This window comes from Hermetia illucens, chromosome 2 (assembly GCF_905115235.1).
Source record: "Hermetia illucens chromosome 2, iHerIll2.2.curated.20191125, whole genome shotgun sequence".
Taxonomy (NCBI): domain Eukaryota; kingdom Metazoa; phylum Arthropoda; class Insecta; order Diptera; family Stratiomyidae; genus Hermetia; species Hermetia illucens.
This window is the reverse complement of record NC_051850.1, coordinates 126,997,445-127,008,386: the sequence shown is the minus strand read 5'-3', so window position 1 is coordinate 127,008,386 and position 10,942 is coordinate 126,997,445. Positions and strand designations below refer to the sequence as shown.

The following is a 10,942-nucleotide window of genomic DNA, read 5'->3' as shown; positions in this document are numbered from 1 at the left end:
CTAAAATAAAGTTAATAATAGTATATAACTATAATTTTTACTAATTGACTGCATAACTCCCCTTAAGTTCATCCTAGCACCACGAAATTGCAATAATGTAGGCTGTAATATAGAGCACAATCTTTTGATGGAAATGACACTACTACTAACAAAGTTATAATTAGTTAAAATTGACGCTTCTTTGCAAATTGAAGACTCTGGATGTCAATATCAGTATCAGTATCAAGTGGATATTCTCCCATATGCAACATACATATACATATTACGTACTTCGTACTAATGGAGCAAATGTAGTGTGCATTCAAATGTCTTTATAAAAGTAATACACAAAACCTTTCACACCTAAAGCGGCTAGCTTCTGGTTTCCTGACTTGTTTGAAGAATTTTACTAAAAATGTCAGATTACAACATTGCCTCACTTGCCATCCATTTTGACTCCCAGAGGCGGGTAGTAAATATATCCGATATACACGCCTAATCGTCTTGAAGCTGCGGTTATAAGTAGATGACTAACAGAATGCTGAACACGATGGTATGCTGAGTTATCACCTTACCAACCCTACCTTCCCGCCTGTGACCATTATCATTATTTTTTAATAGTCCTCGTATTTCTGTTTTGATTTTTTGAATCAACTGTGGTGTCATTTTCCAGTGAGAACTATCCACTTCTTCCATCTGGTAATAAAGGTCAAAGATATAAAAACTGATTTTGAGCCATACTGATGAGAAAGGTAATATTGTTTGTGTTTTTTCTTTGTATGAAGTTGTATATACTAAACTAGGACATTCATCGTCAGTCATATTTTTCAGTGTGAAATACTAAGTATATAAATATACAGTTCGCCAAAAACAAGCTATAGTTGAATTTGAATATCACTGTGAGCAGCAATCCAATCCAGATAATATGTGATCCGAACGTTAACAGCTGGCCAACAAGCTACACATCCTCTAATACTTCCGAAAGATGTTAACCCCAATAATACAGGTCCATCCTCACTATCCCAAGCCAGTGGACCTCCTGAGTCACCGCTGCATGCACCTCGGCCATAGATGCTCTCCGTGCAAAAATTTGATATCCTAACGGTTTCGAAGTAATACTCGCATATATTTTGAGGTAGCACTGCAACTGTAGTGAAGTGGAGTTCGGGAGAAGAATTATCATCATCTAAATAAACAAAAAGTATTATTTTTTATATAATTAGAGGGACTTCCTCGTCAAACCATCAGAGTTCTTGCCCCATCCCGAAACTACGACTACCGTCCCAGCAAAATTAATGGCAGCATCATCGAATGAAGGCAGTTTGATTGGCTTGATAGTATCTAGGGGAAGTAAAGATTAGTCATTAGATGCAATAAATTGGCACTAATGCCTTAAGGGCATGCCTAATTTCCAGGAAAATTTCTGTTACCAATTAGCACTGAACTTACCGGAAATATCTACGGGTTCTGGCAAACGAAGTATGGCGATGTCATTTGCAATCACAGTTGGATTGAAGCCATTATGAACAACAATGTTCTCAGCATATACTCGCACATTTATGCGTCCTGGTTCAGTTAAATTCAGAACATTTTGAGCACCCAAATATACGTCTATGTAGAGGGAACTGTAATGAAAGTCAAAAAATCATTTTTTATAGTAAGTCTCTCAAGGGAAAAATAGCATCTTCTTTTTTGGCTATCCATTTTCCATTTATTTAAATAAATCATAATCCTGTAGTAGCCGTGGCTTTGCGACATGTGCAACATTTCATTTACCTTGCCCAGTGACAATTTAATGATGGAATGCATTTGCTAATATGCAGCATTTCTTCTTTTTTTGACGTTCTAACAACTGTTCGCTTCCCCGTTGCAATGCTTGCAATTACCTAATTCCCCTTCAGACATTGACTTTGAAAATAATTTTATATGTTCTATAAGAATACTACCACTTTATATTATACTTATCCGTAAAACAATAAAAACGATTCCATTTAAATGTTTTAAATTTCAACATGCAATTTCCTAATATTACAAAATGATCGCCGACCTCTTGCTTGCCCAAGGGCTTGATCATGCTTCTTATATAATTTCGCACAATCTCAACGGTTGTTTCTGGCTAAGAGCAGATGCAAGTAAATTAGGCTTGTTCGGGGCATTCAAGCTTGGAAACTTCGAAGCAGCTTTTTCTATTATCCCACATGACATGGACGTGGAATTTGAAGTTCAAAGTCGGAACCAACCGTAAGGAAATTAGCGGGACCAGTACTGTGAGTGTTTGTTTGAGTGAAGAGTTCTGACTGGATAGAAGGGCATTGCCAAGTGAAACATTTATGTAGACATTCGTGAGACGACCGTTTCGACAAAGTGAAAAATGGAGAAACTTTCGAACCTTGATAGTGATCTTGTGCAATGATCAGGGAATTTCGAGGCTACATTTGTGTCCTTCCCAAAATCTGGTGCAAGCAAATCTTTGATTCAATATTTGCGTTGCAATTATTGAGCTCACATCGGGAAACTTAATTTCCTTTCTGAAGTTTTTTTTTATGCATGTGATCCCGCGCTTTTGGTGGTGGTCAAACGGTAGTATAGCTCCCAAGGCGAAACGTGAATTTGTACCCACGATGGAGCACAAAACCTTGGAAACGCCTGCTGAACCAACACCAACAGCTCTACTACCAAACCCTATCTCCACCTCCACATGGTGACCGCTGGGAGCACTTTAACGCAAACATACGTGGGCCTTTGCAGACGGAAGAAGGAAGCTTGGGAGAACCGACAGGTCTGTGAACTCGAAAAGTACAGGGAGCAACCGCACCAAGCGCGCAATTATAGAGGTATCACGTTGCTGAGTACCACCTATAAGATATTTTCCGCTATCTTGGTAGGCCGGATAGCGCATACGCTCAGAACATCATTGACCCATACCAAAGAGGCGTCACTCCAGACAAATCAGCAATAGACCATATTTTCTCTCTGCGGCAGCGATGGAAAGACTGTTGGAATATGGACATTGGTTGCATCATCTTTTAATTAACTTCAGAGCCGCGTATGACAGCATAGCCAGGGTAAAACTGTACACGACCATGAGGGAATTCTGTATCCCGATGAAATTAATAAGACTGACTAGGCAAACCCTTACCAGGGACTGCACATTAATGAAGACGACGTATATGGTGGCGTCAGCGCCAAAAACCAAAGAACGAACAACATCAAATCGTACTAGTCAAATGAAAACAATAACGATAGGAGATTACAACTTTGAAACTGTTGAAAATTTTTTCTATTATATCTAGGGTCGAAAATCATAACCGATAACGATTATGACGATGATATCCGCGGACGGATGTTGGCTGGCAACTTAAAAACTGTTTCGCTCGAAATGTTGCGCTGGGTAGGTCACTTAATCCGTATGGATGCGGATGATGCAGCCCGCAAAGTGTATAAGGATAATATCTATGGTAGAAAAAAAAGACGAGGTAGATCCTGCCTGAAATAGAGCTTTGGCATAGGTGAGGACGCCAGACGGATTTTGAGGATATCGAATTGGTGAACCTCGGAGCAAAACCGGGATGTCTAGAGTTCCTTATTAAGGCAGGCCTAGATTGGATGCCGGTTTTTGCGCCGTTGATGATGATGATGTTCTCCCGATTTTATTATATGTTTGCTTATATAGCTCTATAATTCTAGAGTCAGCGATGAACAGTACACCCCAGTAATGAGCGACTTCAGGTGTCTGTTTTCCACCGACATGTTAGAAAAAAATGCAATTTTGAAATTTCGGAAATTTAGAACTAATATAGTACTATAGCGCCTGAGGGGACTGCTTGGGTTCAGATTGTGTTTTTGAGATTTCGACTTCGAAAACAGAGGAAGAACGCCATTGCCTTACACTCGGATTTTAAACACGGACAATTCACCATTTATGAAGTGTTTAAAGTTTCCATTGTGAACCTTCAAGAGTGCGAAGTGAGACCATTTTTAGATAACATCATTCAAATGTGCATTAGGATTTATCGAAAACCAAAAACATGTATGAGAACTCAATCGTTGGGATTGCCTGGAGCATAGCTATCAATGGCAATCGCCAAAAGATCTAATTAAGGTAACGAAAACTTGAAACGCAAGATTATGATTCGAAAGCCTCCTGTCTCTACTCGGACCAAGCCTATAATCGAGAAAAGTGGATTCGAGGATATTCGATCTAGGCCGAAGAGGAACAGAAGAAAGGAGGGTATAGAGTAGTTCTTGATTTTTTCGCTAATTTTCTCCTCACTTATTCTATCATTCATTCTACCTAATGTTATATCTCCAAAAGTAAGTACTGTCTAAACTCTGGAGTCTATAAAAGTTCTACTCAATTTTCTAACCATGTCTAGCTAAGTCGACTCATTCCGTCTAAAATTCTTCCCTCACCTTACAGACCCTAATTTTGCCTTCATTTCCTCACATAGACCCTAAAATAGTCTCATTTCGAACTTCACTGTGGACAGCGGGAGTTCCTCAAATTTAACCAGTCTTATTGGTTACACAAGCGCTTTACAAATGCGAGATCATTCCGATATTTTCCTAATAATTTGCTGTTTCATCTTAGTTATCTAGGGTAATAAGTTCCCAATCCAGATTTTCTGATTGAGCTTTAATCGCCTGCCAAAGAAGTTCAAAGTTGCCTAGTCAGCTGCACTTTGTTTGTTGTTTGTTTGTTCAATTAACTATTGAATTGCGTCAAATCGGTTTTCCTAGGTTTCTACCTTTTTTGGTGGAGTCTGAGAATGGGACTTCGCTTAACGCGAACCGGTCTGCAATCAATTCTAACATTCTTGCAGTACAAATGGTTAGGTCAGTTACTTCAGGCTTAGGGGCATACAATTATGATACCTACTAAAATGATGAAATCAAAAACCTACTTTCCTCTAGGACTGCTTTTGCCACTTCACCAAGAAATATTTATTAAGAATTCATTACCATTTGACTTCGCATGCGCTACCAAATTCTGTAGTATAGGTGCGCAGAAACAAATATGACGCTCTTCTGTCATTTACCTTGAATTGGAAGATGACTGTACCAAGGTCATCGGCACAGAATTCTTCAGCATCCTTGCTTCTAACAAATTTGACATCAGGACAAAGGCTCTCCGTTTTATGCATCTTTCGCCGCAGAAGATTCTAGTCCCTACATCGATTCAATACTGCAGATTAGTCTGAAGAAAAAAATATATTAGGACAGTCTAGCAACTGTGCCACTTTGCTGTCTGTCAAAACGAAAAGGTGACCAAAGAGCCTGCTGTGTATAGTAAGAGTCTTATCGGGATTGTGTATTTGTTATCATTTAACGCCAAAAGCCCCGCTTCTATGTGTTGGATTTGTCTGAATATTGGTAGAGCAAGCAGAAAATCCATGTCTTTATTTCCAAGAAACTTCACCTTCTTTCGTGTTACCTTCCCCTGCCGTCGGCTGGGAGCTGAGGTATGCAGCCTCAATCATATTAGGCCTTCCAAAATGAGTGGAAAGAAGTGACCAGGTATCCTTGGACAAACGGACATATAGTATACTGCACAATTATTAACAAAAAATCAAAGTTGGCCCCGACCTAAGAGCCCTAGGCGAAATGTCAGCCAAATCCGGGAGAAAACTGATAGTTTTGTAACCAAGTTGTAAATTCGTATGAGGAGAATGCCACGGTACGTTCCCAAAAATATGAGATCTATATACAGTTTAAGCATCTCGATGAAGGGACATTCCGAGAAGAAATCTGTGCGGCCGTGAAACAACAATTTAAGTTTCAGGAATTCGGAGCAAGCAGAACGTCACCTGGCATGCAAAAGTGGATATTCTGACATAATATATGCACGGACATCACGTGCTAGGTACTAAGAAAACCTTATTGCGGCATTCAAGCGGCTTCAACGTGACTGCCATTGGGGCAGCGCAGAAGTTATTGGCTGTATGGAAAGCTCGAATTGGATGAAAGGGAGTACAATAGGGACCCCAAATGAAGGAAACGAAGGAAGGGGTAACCGGCATATTACCGAAGATAGCAAATACCCGAAATTTAGGAAAGCAGTGACTACAATGAAAAAATAAAGTTTATTCAAATACACGTTAATCATTGCAGGGTCGCACACGATTTAATTGAGCAAACCACTTATGAATTTAGGATGAAAATTACCATTATAACAGAACCCTACAGAAATCAGCCGGCAGTGGCTTCTTGTGAGCGAAAATTTTATTTTACCCAGTTGGATACAGTTTTGGTCAACGAAATTGATTTGAACACCTTCCGCAAAGGGGGCCTTACTCAAACGTAAACCTGACTTTTGTTAGCGCTGCACTGCTTCGTCGTGAGTCCTGGAACGTTAGCGAAAACATCACCCACTGCAATCACCCGGCAATCGTTTTTGTATTAAGGAGAAAATCACAGCGTGGGAAAACCGCATACCGAAAGTTTGAGAAAGATATCAGGCTGGTCGTCAAAGGCATTGGACCAGGAAGGCCCTCTATATGACGGCAGGCATATAACGCGTCCATGCTTAGAAGATGCTTCCCCAGTAGAAGCCCCAATTACTCGTGGAATGGTGAATTGTACAGTCTGCGATCAGCCAGAAGAGACGCTCAGAGGGCGGTATTTGTTATCTACCTGAGTCAAAAGGAGCATGTCTACAAGGAGGCTCGCAAAATCTCAAGCTTGTCATCCAGCAGGGCAGGAGGGGTTGCTTTAGAAAGCTTTCCTCGGAAGCGGATGTGAATCCTCGGGGGAACAAGAGAGGGTCATTAGCACATTTCAGAGATCTCCATCTACTCCTACAGTAGTAGCAGAATAGACGACAACAAAGCTTCGGCGCTGGTATAATACCGAACAGCGGAGGTCCGCGGTGTACTTGTAGGCTATTTATTGCCAGAGTTATTAGTTTGATCTTGCTTTATGCTACCCAGATTTAGAAAAAGGCAACTAAGACATCATGCAAAAATACCCTAAGTGTGTGTTCTGACTTCAGAACCGTCTCAGATGAGGCAACATTCCTCACCCCGGGAATGATACCAATTGCCATCTTGGCAGATGAGATGACGAGCATCAATATAGCATATTTCGTGCAAATCGCACTATTATTAATAAAGTTATAATAGATCAAAGTTGTCCCTTCTGTACAAATTCTAAGATCCAGCAGCCAGCAAAAGTGAATATTCTGATATAATATATGCACACGCATTACGTGCTAGGTACTAATTGGAGAAATGTACACTGAAATGGCTTCATAACAGGAATACACAAAACCTTTCATACCTGAAGTGTCCAGCTTCCGGTTTCCCGAATTATTTTTTTCTATCTTTCAATTTTACTGCGACTACATTTTTTATGATTTCTTCAAATGATATTTTCTTAAATTTTGCTGAAACGTCATACACGTGAAATACATACATGACGTGAGAGGGAGTGGCCACAGAGATAATCAGTTGCGCAGTGGAAAAGAATCCGTGAATGTGACCTTCAATTCGCAAAATTTAAAGGTAAACCTCAGTAATTGTTGAATGTGATATATCTGCAAAAGCTTCTAGATTCATGCGCATTTACATCGTTTTATATGAAGGAGGGCTACAGCACCACTTTGTATATATGTAACTAGAACACTGTCAGTTTAATTTTTATTTGTTTTCTGGGGAGCGAGCAACTAAAAAATTGTCCTGAAATATAATATTATCACGTTTGTTAATGATGAAGAAAAGTATCTTACTCAATGGCACAATGAGCAGCGGTCAGTACATAGCTTTCCGAGACTAGAACGCCTCCACACCAATCTCCCGAAGTTGTTTTATTCAGACGTAATTGAGCTTGATAAGGAAATTGTCCAGGAGTGGCAATTTCACCACCAATGATACGACTGTCTCTATTAAGAAATCCTTTTGGTAAAAAGTCCTCTTCGTAATGGATGCTATCCCAATCTGGCTTTTCCAGGTCAAGAGCAATGCCAAAACTTGCTAGAAGCACTATAGACGAAAAACTGAACCACATTTTAAATATGTATACTCTCCGTAAACAACTAAAACTAACAACTGGATCTTGAGGCTTTTATATGTACATAACTAGTACTGGTTTGTATTATTGATAAAACGTAATTATCGGAAAAGATTATTATTATGCTGCAAATGGCCCCAACTGATAAAGTACAACATGTGCAGGAATCAACGTACACCAATAATTTCGGAAACTGTTTTTGGAAATTCTGCGGAAGATAGCATTGTTTTCAGCAGGCACTTAGCCTACAACATAAACTGATTGATTGATTTCTAACATTTGTGTTTACTTTTGAGGCTTTGATTGCAAAAATCTATATATAGACAAGAATAGATAAGAAATAGAAAATAAGGGTGGAGCCCTGCCTAACGTGTAACAAATCGATATGTGAGGAAACTTGGCTATATGGTGGGTTCCATTGGATATAGTTAAAAGTCCAATTGGGGACTATCTTCCATTAATCATTTACATCGCTCCAGAAGGTATTGTACTGAACTAGGAGTTCAAATTAGTAGCAAGGATGTTAAAGTTCTCTTAAAATAGATATAGACAAGTTGGAATACCGGAACCTGGACGTTCCGGATGTAAAGACTGTGTATTCACCTCATGTGAGCAACACGCGTTTTTCCATTCGTATATAGATATCCAAAATTCCCCTTCATATATTTCGAAACTTCTAGACGTACATACATATTAAGGGTATAATTATTATGTTACAATGACCTCATGAGATTATGTCGATGGGCAAACATCCTGAATCGGCAGAGACAACCAAGGGCTACCCTAAAATCTAAAAAGAAAAGAAAGTTAGCGTAATTGACCGTGGAGGTCCGCCTTCAAACGCTGAAGCTCCATCGAAGTGTTCCATCGACCCGCGCTTGCTTATGTTTTTATTAGCTACGCTTGGAAGCGATGGTCCATTGGACACTTTGATCACTCACTTGTCGTTGTACAAAAGTTAACGTATCCTTTAACCGATGTTCATTCGCACCGGAACCTGAAAATCAATGAAACACGGGACTTCGCGTGTATCTAGCGACGAGTATATGTATGTATATCTCTTTGATATGGCACTACCCGGAATTCCGTTAGCATATGCACATCTGACTCGATTAATTGATGCTGATACGCAAATAACTAAATGAAGTTAGGAAACCTACAAATGAGACATCCACATGCTTTCTACTGTTCAGATGAAAATGAAAATGCAAAACCCTCATGCTCTATAACGTGGTTAACAGTAGTTCAGTTTACTTCAAACTGCTCAGTTGGTTTTGTTTCTCTTTTATCTCGGAATTTTTATTTTGTCCATTTAACATTTGTTATATTCTATACCAATTTCCATACCACTTCAGCATGAACTTCGAACATCCATACCCATTCTACAACCCTAAATCCACGTATCATTCCAGAAATCGATACCAAATCGATTATCTATGCACATCCATGAATCAAAACTGCTGAAAATTTACGTGAAGCCTCCCAAAAAACCAGAATCAATCAAGATTCAATCAAAATCCAAAGTAGAAGTTAGATTTATAAATGAAAACAATTTCTTAATTAAGAAAGAGATTTATTAAAATCGATTCAATGATTGTCACAAAATTTGGTAAGAAAGTGTGTAATGAATCTGGTGGAAATAGGATGATCAAACGTTGGCCAAATTGACCGTGAAGCTCAGCCCGCAAATACTGAAGCTCCATCAAACAGCCAGCCAGGCTCAGGAATGTGGAGGGGGGCGTGGGTCCTTTGAGCGCTTTGATCCCTCACGTGACATTAGTATAACATTAACATGTCTATACCGATGTATGGGATCACACCGGACCTAAAAATGAGACAATGCAAAAAGGAAATCGCGACGGCCTGACGAAATAAACCAGAATGCGAGCTAAACCTGGAAAATAAAAAAACGGCTGGACCGCGCATGACGCCGGTCTCCGGATCCGAAGGCTGCGATCGAGAGGAAAGATCCACGATGGATCACAGTCCCAATCATCGCGTCTTCTGCCTCAGATGGATATTGAGGCGCGGCCCCTGAGTTTCCCTCCCATCCTTGACATTATCAGGCCATTATTTGGAGGATGCCCCTATTAAAGTTTTGCGAGGTCAAGGAGGAGGAGAAAGGGAAAAAGTCCTCAAATATTTTTTTCCTGGATCTTCACAACGACGCACACGTGAACGAGAAAATTGCTGGCACACACTCCGACCAGAAATTTTTGGTAGCTACAAATACGATATTTTCTGTTTGTCGCACTCTCAATGGAGAAGGTCTCCCGCAGCTCGAAACTAAAACTTCACCACAAAATCACTACAAGATTTTTCCAACGAGAAATTAAGAAAATTTAGATCAACGCCAGCAACCAAGCTTCTCTTTGACAAACGTTTTGCCGTTCATTAATTGTGCTCTCTTGGCAGCTCATGTCCATGTACAAATTTCGCAAAACTTGATTCGCGTCGTTTTAAAAGACATATTGGTAACTATAAAGTAGAAAAGATCGCCCGTCCTCACAACATCGAGAACTATGCACCGCTAACTCATACATGTAAAAGGGGGGTGTAATTTTTTTTCACCAAATATTGTGGGGTATCAAATAAAATGGCTCAATTAGTTATTTCTGAAAAAACTTCTGATATTAGGTGAAACAGAGGAGTAAGGGCTCAAAATGTCTGTCCCAAAAAGTGAACCTATTCAACCGACAAATGTGAAAAAGATCACAGTGGTGCATCTCTACGAAGTCTAAGCATTAGAATACAGCGGGTTCCGATATCCGCAGAAATAAAGTTAATAATAGTATATTTACATATTTTAGAAATTTACCAGGGACAACTTCACAGACGGAAAGAGGAAGCCTGGGAGAACCAACAAGTCTGTGAACTCTAAAATTACAGGAAGCAACCGCACCAGGCGCGCAAGTTTTACCAACAAGTCAGCAGGATGAAGCTTTATACACCTCGA

At 39.8% G+C, this 10,942-nt stretch overlaps 1 protein-coding gene across 1 annotated transcript; it reads right to left on the bottom strand.

Annotated features, from left to right (window-relative positions):
• Positions 1-296: 296 nt before the first annotated feature.
• LOC119650320 (brachyurin-like) lies at positions 297-8,043 on the bottom strand. The gene is made up of 5 exons (XM_038052975.1): positions 7,706-8,043; positions 1,429-1,604; positions 1,222-1,320; positions 752-1,165; positions 297-453 (listed from the first exon to the last, which is right to left on the bottom strand). Exons 1-4 carry the CDS (start codon positions 7,981-7,983, stop codon positions 855-857), a joined length of 864 nt encoding a protein of 287 aa, XP_037908903.1. The 5' UTR covers positions 7,984-8,043; the 3' UTR covers positions 297-453; positions 752-854.
• Between the last annotated feature and the right edge of the window lie 2,899 nt (positions 8,044-10,942).

Coding starts and splice junctions, on each gene's coding strand:
- LOC119650320 (XM_038052975.1), bottom strand. CDS start 7,983: ATGTGGTTCAGTTTTTCGTCTATAGTGCTTCTAGCAAGTTTTGGCATT. Junction 1,321..1,428: donor AGAACCCGTAGATATTTCCG/GTAAGTTCAGTG, acceptor TACTTCCCCTAG/ATACTATCAAGCCAATCAAA. Junction 1,166..1,221: donor ATGGGGCAAGAACTCTGATG/GTTTGACGAGGA, acceptor TTGTTTATTTAG/ATGATGATAATTCTTCTCCC.